This window comes from Lynx canadensis, chromosome B4, assembly GCF_007474595.2.
Source record: "Lynx canadensis isolate LIC74 chromosome B4, mLynCan4.pri.v2, whole genome shotgun sequence".
In the NCBI taxonomy this organism is placed as follows: Eukaryota; Metazoa; Chordata; class Mammalia; order Carnivora; family Felidae; genus Lynx; species Lynx canadensis.
The window spans coordinates 126906170-126923894 of NC_044309.1; the positions used below are offsets into that span (position 1 = coordinate 126906170).

The 17725-nt window shown below is 49.4% G+C and overlaps 1 protein-coding gene across 1 annotated transcript in view; it reads right to left on the minus strand.

Moving 5' to 3' along the window:
- Window positions 1-4894: 4894 nt before the first annotated feature.
- Window positions 4895-17725, minus strand: part of SYN3 (synapsin III) — a 420949-nt gene continuing 408118 nt past the window's right edge. Inside the window, 4 exon segments of the mRNA XM_030322308.1 lie at window positions 4895-5295; window positions 8262-8553; window positions 14399-14486; window positions 15325-15459. Coding sequence (XP_030178168.1) covers window positions 5163-5295; window positions 8262-8553; window positions 14399-14486; window positions 15325-15459 — 648 coding nt within the window. The 3' untranslated portion in view covers window positions 4895-5162.

The window sequence follows — 17725 nt, forward strand, 5'->3', positions numbered from 1 at the left end:
GCTGTAGGACAGCTTTTTAAACAGTGTCCACTAGATGCTGTGTGGCTTTAACTGGGTCTGGGCTGAAAGAATCACCTGAAGCTTCAGTGGGCCCAAGTCCACCCTTCTCTACTTCTACATCCCTCCGTGGCCATCTGTGCTGTTAGGTTTGCACTGTGTGGGTATGTGTGCGGTGGGAGGATGTAGTGATGACCAGAAGCACCAAATCCTGTAAAACAAAGTCTGCCAAGTGTCCTTTTTGAATGGTTCTCAAGAGGTCTGGGAACTGCTGGTGTCTCACGGATGTGGGTGCTCCTTTCTGACACCTCACCTGGGACTTCCTGGCCAGTGTGACACATCTCTTAATTGACGGTGTGTGCCACACGCCTAAATCCTCCAGCAGTTTGTTCTAAATTCTTAAAACAGCCTCAAAGCTTTTCCTCTTGGACACCTAAAGTTATGGTTAGAAGCTTGTAAAACCCTACATCCTCTTCATTAGGCTGAGACTGTGGAGCTTTATATATTGCTGGTGCGTCACGAGCATGAAGTCATGGTTTGGCAGCAGCACGTCCCCTGCGCGACTCTGTGACCATCGCTGAGAATGTTGTGGAGGCAAGCTCGTTGAGAGCGCCGCGGTAAGCGTTTTGGGAAGATGCGGTTCTCCATTGGCTTGTAGTCTTAACGGCTTTCTGTGGCCCCGTGTTTTTCCCTTTAGTTATTTTTATTAATGGGAGCTTGCCCTTTTTCTCCCCCTTCTCTTTATAAGTGAAAGCTATGGTTTGGCAAGGCTGGACATCAAATCATGGGAGGTATCCTCTCCTTCCAGTGTAAGGTTTTGGGATTCCTCATGTAAAGGCAGTTGCATTCTGTCCTCTCTCTGTCTGGCTTGGTGCTCCAGTTCCTGCGATCACTGCTTAGCCCCGTATCTCTGTAATTCTTATTCTGATGGAGCTGGACACTCCTCCCTCTGCTCCCTGTGCTGGGGGCCCGGGGCCAAGATCGGCTTTCCTCCTTACCTGGGCAGTAGCTGCCAAGAGCCAACTTGCTTCTGCCCTAGACTCCATAAAGACCGTAGACAGCAAATACTTCAACTATAGGAGTTTGGAAACGGAAATTACAAGCAGGAGGACCAATCAAAACACAAATGATGGGAAACAAAAGGGATTTTAAAAGATTCACGCACACGCACTGTAGAAGGAGCAGTTTTTGATTGGTCTTCCCTTCGAGGGACACCCCCCTGACTCCAAGAACCATGTCCCAGCCATTTTCATCTTTCTCTCAGCCGGGGCCAGTCGAGAAAGAGAGAGAGCTCTGAACCCAGCATCTAAGAGTCCCAGTCTCATCTAGCTGGGCTGCATATTCTGTCTGCGGAAACACAAGGGAGGCTCTGTGCCCTTTATGCATTGTGTTTGGTTAATGGACCGATCTGACTTGCTTGTTGCCCAAACTTCCAATTTGTCTCCAACCAAACCCCAAGTGGCTGCCTTCTCTGAGAGTCTTAATACTAGACTCAAAGTCTGAATTTTATCAGTGACTGTGTGGGAGTCAGGGATAGCTTTTGACATCTGTCGGTACAGTTAGTAACCAGCCGGCGTGCTCTCCAGGAAAAAGAAAAACATGCGATATGAGAAAAGTGCTCTTAGGCCCTGAGCTACTCCTCCATATAATTCAGCCACTGCTTGGATCTGCCAGGCTGGCTTAACCGGCCTAAACCCTGACTCTGACCTTTCACCAGCGCTAAGCACTGAAAGCAGAACGAACCACTGACCTGCTTTATGTAGCTGAATAAAACACCAGCTGTCTGCTCCCCAGACCTGGGAGGGGCCGGGTTCCGAAAGGAGGCGGTGTATCTGCGGGCCAGGGCTGTTTGTGAAGCTCTGGTGTGTGCTGTGTGCCGTGTCTGGAAGGGGCTCCTCGGCCCTGGGTCTTTGCTGTACAAGCCTTGGCATCATCCTGGCCTGCACGCCACAGCCTCTTCTGACTGAGGCTGATGTTTGGCTCCCAGCCGTGGTGGCTCTGAGGCCCCCCACCTCCATGGTCAAGTGCACTACAGGGGATGCCTCATTGGCCCCCCTGATTCTGCTCACCTCCGTTCCTTTTCACACTCAGTTTAGAATCCGAGACCTCTTTCTGAGGCTTAAAAAAACAAAACAAAACAAAAAAACGCCATAGATTTTCTTCAGTTTATCTCATTTTACTATTATATGGGTTCACTTCTGTTCCTGGGCAAGTGACTTCCTCACACTGACACTCTTGTAGACAGCCCTTTTCTCCAGCCTGAACACTTTGTGTACATTTCATTAGTTTCCTAGTTTTCTAGGAAGGCCAACCTAAAACATGTCCTGAACACCTGTGTGCCGAGGAATGTGCCCTCTGCTTGACTCACGTAGCAAATTCACGAGGTACCCACGCCGGCTTGCCTTCCCCGTGAACTCCTTCCACTGCAGACTCCGATGAAAACTTCAGAGGGTAGCTGGTGTTTAGGCTCCTGGGCTGTGCCACTGTATTTGTTACCATGTGAGTGAAGGCCCTTCCTCCCTACCCCACCAGCAGGGACTGAACGTCAGGAGGGAGTGCGGTAACGATGGAGAGAACACAGAGAGGCCATGGAAGAGCGAGGATATGCATATTCAGTGTCCCTGGAAAGCTGACTTCACACCTAATTAAACTACAGCACCATCTTGTCATGGTGAGAGGGGGAAGACCTGGACCGAGTTATTTTCTCTGGCTGGTGGCGGTGTCCCCTGAAGCTGCATCCCTAAATCCCCGTTCATTGTGCTACACCCTTGGCACCCATGGTTCAGCCTCACCAAGTCAGCCTGGAGGGAAAATGCCAGCCTTTCTTTGGGTCAAAGTTGTGCAACAAAGCAAAAACCAAACCACCTGTCAGAATCTCTATAGAGTGACTCCTTTACTCCCTTCTTTTTGCCCTTTCCCATTCAAAAATGTCACAGCTATTAAAGGTTAAGTGTTTGGAAGGAACACGTGTTAGCCTATGTGTGCCAACAGTCCATTTTGGGGGTCTATGGTCTCTGCAAGACCATTCCTGTTCTCTACATTCATACTCAGACCAGTGGGGAAATTGACTCAAGTGTGCCGATTATAAACTAGTGTTATGTCATGGATCACATGTGTGCACGGTTATAAATATCAGGATGCCTGGTCTGATTAAAAAAAAAAAAATCTTGTGCTACTGTAGTGGGAGCATCTGGGAGTTACAGCTTGAATGTTGAGAAGTTTTTAGGGACAAGGGACAGAATATAAGAAAGTGGGAAAATGTAAGCCGCGCAGTCACTGTTGGCGGAGCCACGAATTTTTGCTCAGCGAAGGAGTGGGTGCCTGGCTGTAAAGAGCCCATACCAATACTGATCTCATGCAGGGGGCCTTCCCACTGAGCTCAGCTCAGGGCTGCTGGTCTAACTTCAATTTGCATGCAAAATACTTGGGGAGATTGACAAAGACAAGGGTCTGGGCCTTATGACCAGAATTCTGCCTCCTTTGCTCTGAATTGAAGCTAGCTGTGCCCACGCTTTGAGAAACTTTGTCCAGCCTATGACCACTCTGTTGTGTGTTTCCAGTTGTGTTTTATTACTATGTGAGAATCAGGTGACCTTGACTTTTTCCGACCTTAATCTCCAATGTACAAGAGCAGTGGCTGCCTTAGGTGTTTTCTATGCTCTTGATCTCCCCAAACATGCCTCCATGACGTCACACCTTGCCCTATAAGTTGTCCCTGCTCCTTTATTCAGAATGCAGCTCCACGCCACGGACACGTTCATTGTTACCTCCCTCTCTCCTTCTCTGTGACCAGGGAGGGAGAGACATGTCTCAAGTCGCAATGTAGGCTGTAAGGGGAGAGTGTGGTGGCTACGTTCAAATGTCCTGGGCTCTTTTTGGGACCAGGAGGCTGGTTCTGGCACCTACAATGTTTCTAGCACCAGGCACGTGGTGATTTGGGGGCAGCCCTGCACCCCATCTGGTCATGGGAAGCAGTCCGATGTAGGGAAAAAGCTTTGGAAAGGGAGTCACGGCATTGCCCAGCCCTGTAGCCCACTTGTTCTGTGAAGTAAGCTTGGCTTAAGCAAGGTTCAATCTCGTTTCTTCACTGCAGGAATTCCAAGAGCCTTTGACACGTAATGTGTACTACCCATCTCAAAACAAGAAATACAAAGTATTTCCTAAACATGTTTGACCATGGGACCCTTTTCGTACCTGAGTCACCTACCAAAGCCTTGCTGCAAACCGTTGGTGAAATGCCAACCTGGAAGTTACCACCACTTCGCTTTCTCGGCCTGTGTTATTGATCTCCTGATTCTCTCCGGTTCCTCATATGTCCTTGAGGAGGGAACATTTCTAGCGGGAATTCGGGGAGTTCTTGGTGGTGTAATGCAGAATGGGTGGAGGAACCCTGACCTGACTCCTTCCTTGGGAAGTTGAGGGCATCTTCTTTTGGGAACTAGGGATGATTCGTAGAACTGTCGTCTGCTCTTGGCTGTCCAATCTGGGGGTGAGCAGCACTTCAGGATTTCTTCTCCATTTCTGTTGAGTTCTGAAAGGCCCCACTTGTTACACAGGATCTGATTTCATTCCACTGTTCTTAAGATCCCACCGGGAGCCACGTGTGATGGACCTTTGCCTTTCTGGTCTGAGGGGTGATTGAGCCTGGATGGAGCTAGCATGGGTAGGTAGTATGTTCCCCTGGCTGGGCTTTTCTCCTTTTGTTTGCAAAACATGGTCAAAAGATTATTGCCTCCTATGTTGCTGAGGTCCGACTATAGTGTCTGCATTTGATGGAGGTGAGGCAAGGCCTGGAGGGGACCTTCACCTGAAGGCGAGCAAAACACTAACAAGAAATGTGAAAACTAGCCACACACAGACATTTCACTTGGTTATCTGAGGCAGGGGAGCAAGCATCTGGGTGGGCAGGGTGATGTGATGCCGTTAGGGCCTGATTTGATGAACCCGGAGGCTCTCAAAGGCCCACCACTCGGACGATGATGCTGGAATGTCATGGTCAAGGGAGGTGGGAACACATATAGATACTCAGTTCCTGGATCAAAGGCATTTAGAGAGTATATTCTCAGGCCCTCCATTCTGTTCCCATCGGGAACCAAGGCCGAGAAGGAAGAGAGGCAGGAAAAGGGGGAGTGTAACAGCGCTCCCCTGTCCCAGCCCGGACAAGGTTAGTCAGAGAACAGGCTGGCAAAGGACTTCCTCAGGTTGCGGATGGTTTCGGCCTTGGCCTCGTCTTCACTTGGGGTCCCGCGCTGAGAGGTGTCAGATGTACTGAGGCTGGTAGTCAGGGACTGGGATTTGCTGAAACAGAAAGGCAAAGGGGGTTGGGGGTGACAAGGCCTGGGAAATGAGTCACAGGGCTTGCCGGGAAGCCAAGCTGGGTGAGCCCAATCATCACGATGATAGGATGACCGGAAACCTGGCATCCCAACGCTTACATGATGCTGAGTGCATCACACACATTCTTTAACCTGCAAGGTGGTTATCAGTATCCTCCAATTTTAGGTACAGAAATTGGGGCTCTCAGTGAGTAGCAGGGGAGTGCCCGAGGATCACATTCGTTCCAGCAAGCCGGGCTGCTCGCTGGCAGGTGTTACTAGATAGCAGCTTGAGCACTCTCGTGCCTCCGCGCACAAGCCTGTGGGGCCGACCGTAAAGTGCCGTATCAGCATCGGGTGGTGGCTGCTCCTCCTGTACTTTCTGGCACGAGTTTGGGAATCAGGAGGCCCGTGTTCTGGACCCCGCCCTGCCATCTGACCCCTCTGGCCTCGGCAGGTGGCGTACTGCTCAGGGCCTCTTTCACCTCATCGGTAAAAAGGAGGGCTGGTCTTGGGGCGCCTGGGTGGCTCAGTCGGTTGAGCGTCCGACTTTGGCTCAGGTCATGATCTCGCGGTGTGTGGGTTTGAGCCCCACGTCAGGCTCTGTGCTGACAGCTCGGAGCCTGGAGCCTGCTTCCGATTCTATACCTCCCTCTCTGTCTCTCTGCCCCTCCCCCGCTCTCACTCTGTGACTCTCTCTCTCTCTCTCTCTCAAAAATAAACATTAAAAAAAAATTTTATTAAAAAGGGAGGGCTGGTCTAGCCCACCCTCAGGCCTCTTCTCTGTCACTCTGGGCTTCACTTCCTGCCTTTCCCATCAAGCCTTTGCTGCAGCCTCTGGCCTGCTTGGGGATTCTCAAGGTGTCCACTATTTGAACCTTTGTGCCAACCTAGTGCTAGGTGACAGGGCTGTGGAGAGGGATGTGATTCGGGCCTTGCCCTCAGGAGGCTCACATTCTAGTGGAGGTGACAGACACAGGAAGAGGTGATACACATAGGCCCCAAGCTTAAGAGATCCACACATGGTCTTGCCATCACCATACAGGTAGAAGCACAGAGAAGTTGCGTAATGCTTTTGAGGTCATGCAGCTTTTAAGTGGTAGAGCTGGGACTGGAACCCAGGCAGTCTGACTCGAGTCTGTGCTGTCAACCACGATGCCATATTGCCTGGAGGGACACTTGCTAATATCTATCAAATGGAAAATGCATTCATCCTTTGATCCTACAATATCATCGCTGGTACTTTCTCCACAGCTGAGCCTATACACATGACAAACAGTGTGTGTTCAGGGTTGTTTGCTGCCGGCTTCTCTGTAAGAGCAAACCAAATTTCTCTTTGTGGTGGGTTCGATCACAGTACAACTATACAGTGGCATACGATACAGCTGTGAAAAGGGGAAAATGTCAATGGACGCAGTGGATGAGCTTTAGGATTTACCGTTAAATGTAAAAAGCAAGGAGAATGGTGTGGATAGTAAGTACTGCCGTTTGTAAAAAGTGGGGGAGGGAAGCAACATACATTTTTGTACTTGCATGAGGAATACACAAGGAACTAACAAATGTGGTCACCCCTGGGGAGCAGGGGGCCGGAAAGCACTGGCCGGGAATGAGATGGGAAGAAGGTTTTTCAGTGTGTACCTCTGATGTCGTGTAGATCTTTGAACCGTGTGAATGCATCACCCATTTAGACGCATCCTGGTTAGCCCGATCCATGGGCTGAGTGCCCTGTGTTCAATTCCAGCTCTTCTACTCACCAACAGTGGAGCTTGGGCAATTCATCTCCTTCTCGTTTGTAAAATGCGGATAGTAGTAGTTACTAACCCCTATACTTGTGAGAATTAAAAAACCCCAACCAAGTGAAGTGCTTGGCAGGTGGTAAGCGGACAGTGGGTGCTAGGAGCGAGGCTCTGTTTCTGCACGTTAGTGCTTGGCAGTGAAGGAAGGGAGGGGCTTTCCCAAGAAAACACAGCTGGGACTCTCTGACCTCAAAGCGAGAGATGGGCTTCAGAGGGAAGGGGACGGGTGTGTGTCATGATGTGTCGTTTACAGACAGTGACGTGATGGCAGTGGTTCCTCCTGGGGTCTAGCCTTTTGCAATGTGCTTTGGAGGCCCTCTTACCAAGAGTCTATATGGCCACATAGGTTGCTTTGACCCAAAACACGTGATGGGATAAATGACATTGTGTGGCTTCAAAGCTGGGCCCAGGCCTTTGAGGCTTCTACTTTTGCTCTTCTGGGATGGGATTCTACCATGCGAGGAAGTTGGGTCCAGCCTGCCGGAGCTGGTGGCCCATGGAGAGACAGGCCCCGCTGACAGCAGATGTGTGGTAAGGAAGGCCATCTTGGACCATCCAGCCCCAGTTAAGATGCCAGGTAACTGCAGCCACTTGAATGATCCCAGGAGGGTAGTGTCGCTGGATTTAGTAAATAAAAGTCCAGGATACCTAGTTAAATCTGAATTTCAGTTGAAAAACAAATCCTTTTTCCAGTATAAGTATCTCCCATGCTATATTTGAGGGTATACTTATACTCAAAATTATTCATTGCTTATCTGAAATGCAAATCTCACCGTGCCTCCTGTATTTTACCTGGCAACTCCACAGGAGAGACCAGCAGGAGAATCTCCCAGCTGATCCAGACTCAGAGTAAATTGCTGGACCAAAAACCATGAGCGAAGAAAATGGTCGTTTGCTTGAGCTGCAGTTTTGGGGGAGGTTTGTTATGTGGCAAGAGATAACTGATGAGTATGTATCTGGAGGGTTGTGGTGGGAGCCAAGCTGTACTCTGACCTCCTGGGCCCTGCCTGCCATCCAAGTTCCATCCTCCGACCCACTGAGAGTCTGGGTGAGGCCTCAGTGGGTCTTCCTTGGTCTCTGAGCCCCTGAGTCAGCCCAGCTCTGCCCGCACCCCTACCCCACCCTCTACCCTGCCGGATCCCAGAGCACCTACTTGAGATGAGGGTGGGGTGGCGCTGGCTTCTTGGAGTCTTCCCCCTGTTGGGAGGCACTGCGGCCTTGAACGGGGGGCCGGGGCTGTGAGGCGAGGGGGGCGCCTGGCTTGGCGGCCTGGTTTGGAGAACTCCCGCTGGATGCCCGGGACAGCTGTGGTGAGCCTGGCGATCTCTGCTGCTGTGGAGACCCTGACGGGGAGCTGAGGGGCTGCTGGCCTTGCGGGGAGAGCCTCTGTTGGGAGGGGCTCCCGGTTCGCGGGGGCTGAGGAGACTGAGTTTGGCGAGGGCCCCCTGCAGGGAGAAAAATGATTATGTTCAAGTTTTTCTTAAGATAAATATGGCTGTGCACAAATATTGCTTCGAGGATGTTCACTGCAGTTTTTTTTATAACAGCGAAAAGCTGAAGACAGTGTAAGTGCCCAGTCGGAGAACTGATCAGGAACATTAAGATACATCCATGTAATGGAATACCCTGTGGCTATCATATATTAAATGATATAGAACAGTGTTGATAATATATGCTAAATACATACTGCTAAACAGAAAAGGCAGTTTACAAAACAACATACGGTTTTATTCCATTTTAGCACATATGTATATAGCCATGTAAAAAATAAAGACTGGAGGGGCGCCTGGGTGGCTCAGTTGGTTAAGCATCTGACTTCGGCTCAGGTCATGATCTCATGATTTGTGGGTTCGAGCCCTGAATCAGGCTGTCTGCTGTCAGCTCCGAGCCTGGAGCCTGCTTCAGATTCTGTGTCTCCCTCTCTCTCTGCCCCTCCCCTGCTAGCACTCTGCCTCTCAAAAATGAATAAAAACGTTAAAAAATTAATAAAATAAAGACTGGAAAGTTGTCCACTCAAACCGTGTGTCTCTAACTTTAACGTGCACATGAATCACTGGGGGGATCTTGTTAAAATAAAGATTAGGATACAGTATGTCCGGGAGAGTGTTGTGGACTGCATTGTGTACCCCCACACCCCCCCCATTCATATTTTGAAGTCCTCATCCCCAACGTGACAGTATTTGGAGACAGGGCCCTACGGAAACTAACTATTGTTAAATGAGGTCATAAGGGTGGGGCCCTCACCCAATAGGACCTGTGTCCTTAGAAGAAGAGACAGAGACCCCAGCGGCCACACAGAGGAAAGGCCATGGGAAGACAGAAAGCATTGTCTGCAAGCTATGGAGAGAACTTTCAACCCTGCTGGCACCTTGATCTTAGACCTCTAGCCTCCAGAACTGCGAGAAGATAAATGTCTTTTGTTGAAGCCACTCTGTGGCATTTTGTTATGGCGACCCAGGCAGACTGCTCCAGATGGGGTCTGGGATTCTGCATTTCTAGCAAGTTCCCAGTTGATGCTTCTGCTCACCACGCTTTGAGTAATGAGTCAGTGCTGAATGATTACAAAAGTGGTGGGGTTAATTCTCTTTCTTTTGCTCACGGATGTTTTCCACACTGAAGATGCATTACTCTTGAAACAATAGATTACCCCTTCCCTTTTGATAGCTCTTTAAACTTTTCTAAGAACTTTCAAAGGCAATATGTCATTTGATCTAGAGAGAGGCTGGTAGGGAAGATACCATCCTTCTTGTCACATAGAGCTGGAAACTGAGCCTCCTCAAGGTCTCCTAACGAGAAAAGAGTAGCTGCAAAGAGCTCACAGGGGTCTTGGCTTTTCCCTCTCACCGCACAGAGCATGGAGACTTTCACCTACAAGCAAAGGGGCATCACAGGCTTGGGGACATTTTAGCCGCCCAGAAATGACTTCGAGCAGGGTTCCAAGGCTCCAAGCAAGCAAGGCGCTCTCTCCTCATCTGCGAAGCCTGAGTGTCAGGGCTGCTGTGAATTGCATTTTGCCAAAACAGACTGGGACCTGCTCCTGGGAGAACGGGGTACCCCGTGGCTCTCCCTGCTGTGCTTGTTGAGATCACTGTGGACAGGTTAGGAGACTGGGAGTTCAGAGGGGCTGGAGCCTGTGTCTGTGGCCCTTTGCTCATGCTGATTTCTACAAGTCTTACTGAGCACACCTGAGTCCCCGGCCTTGGGCTCGGCCTCCTCACAGTAGTGCTGTGAGTTAGGCATTATCATCATCCCCACTTGAGTCCCAGATACGCTGCGACTTGCTCAAGGTGTCACTTCCAGTAAGGGGACGAGCCAAGATTCAAACCTACATCTCTCTGACTCAAACGCTCTGTTTCGTTTTCTCTTTTTTCCTTAAACAAAAAAACCCCAAACAAAAATCACAAAACCGTGCCATGCAGGGTGGCCCTGAGTCCTCACATCTTTGTGCAAGTGAAAAAAAGGCACTCTCCTCCAGGGGAGGACATCTCTGAGCCAGGTGCAGGAGGAAGGGCGGACTTGACTTCCGCTGACCTCTGCCCTCAATCATCGCAGCTGGCACATTACACCATACTGGCTCGTGGAGCCCCAGTTCTTAACTCCTGTCTTGCGTTAACTTGACTGAGTTTTCTCTGGCTTCCTGGGCCCTGGCTTGTAAAATGAGGCCCTCGGACCAGCCACCGAACATCCGGCCCCATGTGAACATTCTTGCGAGGCTGATGCGGCACTTTCTACATTGGATTGAACTGAAGTATCAATTTAGCAACTGATTGCACGTGGCCTTGATCTGCTGTTCGCCGCTTTTGTCACTGTATGTCCCAGTGAGTTGGAGAACCCATTGATCTCAAACACCTATAGGGCCAGGCAGGTACATAAATAAATGAAGCAGGCAGGTGTCCAAAAAACCATATGGCTTTAACATTTTTTCCTTGAGATAAAAACACAGTTCAGGGAACTCTAAAGAGGCGCAAGCTGAAGAAAATTGCACTTGATGCTACAGCCCTGTGAAAGAGACAACAGGGAGGAGCAGGGCCGGAGGCGAATGGCGGAGTCCTGTTGTTCACGGGAGCCCAGTGACTGCAAGTCAGCAGGCAGCTGCTGAGGAGGGACACAGGCACGTTGTTTCTAGAGCTTCTGCTCTATCTAGAGAACCTGGGAATGGAAATATTTGTGCAAAACCTCCTGGTTTCTAAATGCTGGCTTACTCTTCTATGTTTGAAACCTGTGTCAGGTTAGGAGTGCCTGGGTGGCTCAGTCGGTTGGGTGTCCGGCTTTGGCTCAGGTCATGATCTCACAGTCTGTAAGTCTGAGCCCCACATCAGGCTCTGTGCCGACAGCTCAGCCTGGGGCCTGCTTCAGATCCTGTGTACCGCCCCCCCTCCGCTGCCCCTCCCCGACTCACCCTCTGTCTCTCTCTCAAAAATAAATGAACATTAAAAAAAAAATTGGGGGGGGGGGATGCCTGGGTGGCTCAGTCGGTTAAGTGTCTGACTTCGGCTCAGGTCATGATCTCACGGTTTGTGGGTTCAAGCCCCTCGTCGGGCTCTGTGCTGACAGCTCAGAACCTGGAGCCTGCTTCAGATTCTGTGTCTCCCTCTCTCTCTCTCTCTCTGCCCCTCCCTCCTTCTCTCTCTCTCTCAAAAATAAGTAAACATAAAAATAACCCCACTGCAGGTCAAAGAAAACATCTGTTTTCTACTTTTATCTTAATTCTCCCTGTCCTCTCTCCTACCCCAGGGCAAGTAATATCTTGGAAAATCTGGATCCTTGTTCATTCATTTATTAACTCTTTGTTGAGTCCCTATTATCCACCTGGGATTCCTCAAGAGACACTCTACTTATTTCTTTCAGCTTCTTGGCAAAGCAAACAATTTTGTATTTTTCATTTCACATACAGAAAACCACTGACTTATACAGAGAAAGTATTTGCTGAAGCACAGGATTGGTGCTAAAAAATTATGAGGTTCACTAAAAGAAAAGTTCACTTTTTACGGTGAGTTCAAAAACAAGTTAATTAACTAGCCTTGTTATTTTTAATCTGAGTGTTAATCCAATGAGCGTTTGCTTTAATTATCTTAATTGGCTTTAAATGGATTGTTTTTCAACTCACTAATAGTGTGTTTAGCCTCATGTCCCTTAAAATAATATCTCTTTATCAAGCATGTCTGTACTCTGGGCCGGAGAGGAAACCAGAATACAGTAGCTCTCTGTTTTAAAAGTGCTCTGTTCAAATGTGTTTTAAAAAGTAAGTCCTGGGGCAGAGCAGGAAAGGAGAGGGCAGGGCAGAGGCACAGCCAGGAGCCCGGCAGGGGGATGAATAGATCATTTTTGAACACTTATAATGATAGAATTATCGCCAGGCAGGAGGGCATTGGGGCTGCTTATAAGGATTGTTAATGGTAATGATCATTAAGAGCAGCATGTATATTTTAATTGTTAATAAGACACGTTTTTGATAGTAAGTTTTTAACAGTAAAAGTCACATAGTTATTAATAGTAAACTATTAGTAGTAAGAACTAACACCTACTAAGCATTCCCTTGTGCCAGACACCTTGCTAAGTGCTTCACCTACGTTATCTCTTGGACAGCTGCCCATAACTAAACGAGGGAGCTGTTATATCACTGGGGAAACCAAGGCTCAGAGAAAGCATGTAACTTGCCTAAGACTGCAAAGGTACTGAGACGTAGAGGTGGATTCAAAACCACATTTGTTGGGGCGCCTGGGTGGCTCAGTTGGTTAAGTGTCTGACTTCGGCTCAGGTCATGGTCTCGCAGTTTGTGAGTTCAAGCCCAGCGTCGGGCTCTGTGCTGACAGCTCCGAGCCTGAATCCTGCTTCTGATTCTGTGTCTCCCCTCCTTCCCCCACCCCGCCTGTCTCTCTCTGCCCGTCCCCTGCTCACACTCTGTCTCAAAAATAAATAAACATTAAAAACAAAAACACATTTATCTGCCTAGAGAAGAAACCCCATGTCCATTTACACGGTTATGTAAGTTACACAATTTCCCTTTTCTTAAATACCTTCTGCTTTTCTGGGAAGAGAAGCAGACACAGGAAGGATGGATGGGGTGCTTTAAGACCTGTGGAAGAGGAAGCCATTTAATGCCCAAGGCCGATTTTTCTAAGAAACAATGAATATGTTACTTTAGTAACAGCGACTGGAAAGGCCACAAAATGTGAGAGTAAAGCTTTTTCTTCTGGTAGGTTCCTAGCATATTCTTAAAGAGATTGCCGTGAAACTGCCTGGCGGGCTTCTTGCTGTAGAGCTGCCCCGGAGATCCAAGCTGGCGCTAGAGCAGTGAACGCGTTTGGTGTCTGGAAGGTTCTGACTGCAAGAGAGGCAGCGGGCAGGTCTTCTCTCCGGGCCCCGCAGGTGAGAACGCCCAGGTCACGACATTTTGTGACACAGTTATTGCCACGGCTTCCTCTCATAAACTCATCAATAGTTCACCCATTCTCTAATAAATGGCAACATTTAGACAGTAATGCTGGAATATTTTTTGAGGAAGAATAATTTCAATAAACAGTTATATATAATATTCCGTTTTTCTTTCTCACTCTGGCTGGTTGCTCATAAATCTACAACCAGGTACCACTGATGGCTAAGAAACAGAAACCTGCAGGGCGCCTGGGTGGTTCAGTCAGTTGAGCGGCCAACTTTGACTCAGGCCATGATTTCACGGTTTGTGGGTTCGAGCCCTGCATTGGGCTCTGTGCTGACAGCTCAGCACCTGGAGCCTGCTTCCGATTCTGTGTCTCTCTCTCTCTCTCTCTTTCTGCCCCTCCCTTGCTCACACTCTCTCCCTTTCTCTCAAAAAATAAACATTAAAACATTTTTTTTTTTTATAAAAAAGAAACAGATGCTTGTTCAAAGATCTGAAAGGCCATATTTGTAAACCTGCATTTTCTTGTTGTGCTTCCTTGGGCAAAGCCTCCATGTCCACCTCTGCAAAAAGGAAATACTGATGGTTTTCACTGGGGAGTGATTGGGAGATAAAAGAGAAAACAAAAGAAAAAAAAAAGGAAAATAGAGGGGAAAGTCCCTTGCACAGTGCCAGGCACCTATGAGGCACTCAGTGACTTCACCTGTCTTTCCCTTCTTCATTCCTGACTTATTGGGGTGACAGACCTCACATTCTCACTCATTCTGCACAGAGTGAGCACACATACTCTGTGGATAAAGTGTTAGGATGGATTTTCCCAGAGTACCTTCTGGAAACCACACATGGATCCCTCAGTGCATTTGGACATCCTCACTACATAATTTCTCTTGCTGACTTGTCATGGGGCTTACCTTGTGTGGGTGGGCGTGGCTGGGGCTGTCCAAGTGGAGGTCCCAGCTGGGCTGGCCCCGGCGATTTTGCTGGTTTCATCTGTGGAGCCTAGAGCAGGAGAGAAGAGAGGCCTGTTGGGATTGCCGCAGCCATTTGCTTCCCGGGTGGGAGGGCAGGATTTATAAAGATCTTTTTATTATTGGAGTAAAACTTACATAAAGTGCACAATTCTTAAGTGCACAGCATAGCGGATTTTTACATGTGTATACATCTGTGTAACCACCACCCGAGTCAGGACAGAACCTCCAGTGGAGACGGCTACCCCATGCCCCTTCCCAGCCAGCAACCCCCTCCGGTAGAACCATCCTTCCCACAGCTATTATCATGGATTTGTTTTCGTGGGGGAGGGGTTGGGGTGGGGGAAAGCAGGTTTTGAGATTTGCTTTTCCAGAAAGCTGAGAGCTAGCAAATTCTTTGGAGAATGAGCGAGGGAGCTTGTCGAGGTTGGGGCACGGAGAAACAGAAGACACAATAGTCTCTATTGACCGGGGCCCTGGGAACACACAAAGGGCACGTGTGTATACACACCCGTGCGTGCACGCACACACCCACACGTGCCCGCTGCTCCCTGCGCAGGCCCAGGAATGAGGGCACAGAAGGGACAACTGGCTTCTTATGTCCATAATCTCTGCCCACCAGTGCGGTTGTGACAAGGCTTTCCTCCCTCTGATGGTGGATGGGGGAAGGTCTCCTCGGACCCCCCCAAACTCCCCTGTCCGGGGCAGGGTGCAAGCTGTCCAAGCCCAGCCTCCATCCACACCCCATTCCTTTCTCCCCAGAGTGCTTCCATTCTAGGGGATCTCCTTTGGATCCAGGGGCTCCCCATTCCCAGAGAGCCCAGCATTTCTCATGGCCATGATGTCTCCTGCGCTCCCGGAAACCTCACCCAAGGCCTCAGGGGCGAGGGCACTGTGCCCCCTGGTATCAGGAGTTGGCTCATTTTGGAGACCACGAGGTCGGCCATCAGCTGTCTGTCCTCTTCCACGTGCTCTCCAATCAAGGGCATTGAGCTGTCCATCACCTGCAGAGAGAAAGGAGGCTTGGGGCAGTGCGTCCCAGAAGGGCTGGCACGGCTCAGGACAGAAGTGACCACTAGATGGTGATGTTGTCCATGCAAACACCCAGCCCAGTGCCTCCAGCTGGGAATGATTCCTGTGGAGACACCCAGATCCCTGCAGTTCAGCCTACGTTTGTTGGGCTACAGAAATGTGACCAAGGGCCAGGAAGGCTTTGCTGACCTTTTCTGCTCTTTTCTTTGGGGAGCCAGTCTCCGCCCCCTCTTTTCCCACCTTGGCTCCTGCCCAGGCTTGGGGCCGACCTCCTGAACTTTGGCCCAAGGTCAAGGCTTTCACAAGGCCGGAAGCAGTGAAGGTGGGGGCTCAATTATGACCAAAAAATGACATGGGCTGGAGTTGACCCAGGGTTCAGAGAGAAGAGGAATGAGGAAAGGCCTGTTTTCAGAGGCTCTGGGAGGACATATGCCTGGAGGGAATGGCCTTCTTCTCAAAGGAAGCAAAGTGCTTATATTGAGAGAGGTCCTGAGAGATCCTATTTGCTCATCCTGCTTTTTTTTGCAGATGGGGAAACTGAGGCCTAGCAATGGGAAGGGACTTGGCCAAAGTCACACAGGCCAACCATCCAGGTGATTCCCTGGGCACGGGCAGCTGTAGAAGGGCTAGAAGGGGAGTGAGGCCTAGGTGGGCTCTCTCTCCCTTCCTCCACTGTAGGAATCTAGCCTGTTCACTCATCCCATGCCCACCAAATGCACTGCATTTGTTTCCCCTCTTCCCAAGCTCTGGACTCACCAGGTTCTCTCTTCTGACCAGGTCCTTGTGTATACCATTCTCTTCTCTCACTCTTTATTTAAGTCCTTCTCATTCTTCAGGGAATAATGAAGGGCAGCTAAGCCCTTCCTCTCTCTGAGTAACTTCTGACTGGCTGCTCATCTGTCCTCCTGCTGTCCTCACTTTGGCTGCCCCGGTGGGGAGCTCACCCACAGTGCTGACATCTCCTGGTTACTTGTGTCTCTCCAACCGGACTGTGAGTCCCTGAGGTCAGGGATGGGCCCTGTGTCCTGTTCCACAGATATGCCCTCAATAAAGACTACAGTGGAGGGATGAAAGATCCTTGCAGTAAGTCCTGCTCATCACGATAAGTATACTAATAAGTACTATGTTTTATTAAGCACTTACTATGTGTCAGGCACTGTTCCAAGCACCGGGTGTGGAGGATCTCATACAAATCTCAGAGTAGCTCTTGGAGGCAAGTACTATTAGTATCTGCATCACAATGATGAGGAAACTGAGGGTCAAAGGAGTACTAAGTTCAAGGACACAGGACTAACAAGCCACAGTCCTTCCCTTTGTCACTGAGCACTGAAATAGCTCTCTGGGGTGAAAATCGGGATGGGAACCTGGAATCCGAGCCTATGTTCTACTACCGACTTGTTGTGTGATCTTAGGCAGGTCACTTTTCCTTGGTGGGCCCATGTTTTCCTCAACTGTAAACTGAGGGGTCTGTGAAGATGCTTCCGGCTGGGACGTTTAGGGCTCTGTGTGTAAAGTACCCACTGTGGTTGGGAAGCTGAAAAGCAAACTCAAGGATGCGTATGTTGATTCTAGCACAGTCCTGAAAACTGTCCTCAAATTGAGCTCCTTGTGGGTTGGGGCCTGAGTTCTTGGCACCCCAGATCTCAGTGCCCGGCACACAGACAGCCTCTCGGTCTATGTGGGCTGAACTGAGTTCTAACTGTGGAGTCTGTCTAAATGTACACAGGCCTGTCTTTTCTCCCCCTGACCCCACCCACCCTTTTCTGTTCTGGTTTCTGTTTCCTACATTCCCTGCAGTGGAAAACAGCCGCCACAAGGAACCTGAGGTCAGAGCATTTTGGAATCCCCATGGTGGACAAAGCCAAAGGAAGTGGACACTCTGGTCTCCCCAGGGAAACATTTTTCCAGTGAGCAGTATCATTCCCTGGACAGGCCATGGAGGACAAGTTCAAGGGTCTTTCCCCCGAGTGTTTCACTGTGAGGATCTTCATAAAACATGAAGTACAAACTTCACGTTCTCACCACAGAGGTGGCTGAAGCAAACAGTATTTTGGGTCTCTTCTGCCTTTTTTTTCTCGACTGGGGAAAAATACCTTTTGTCTCCGTGGTAGCAAAGTTCCTCGTCTCCCTTGACCCCACCGTAAACCCAAAAGCAAGGGAAACAACTCTGCAATGTTTCTGAGAGAAAAAACAATCTGAAAAGTCATCTTTTTTTTTTTTTTCCTCCTGGAACATTGT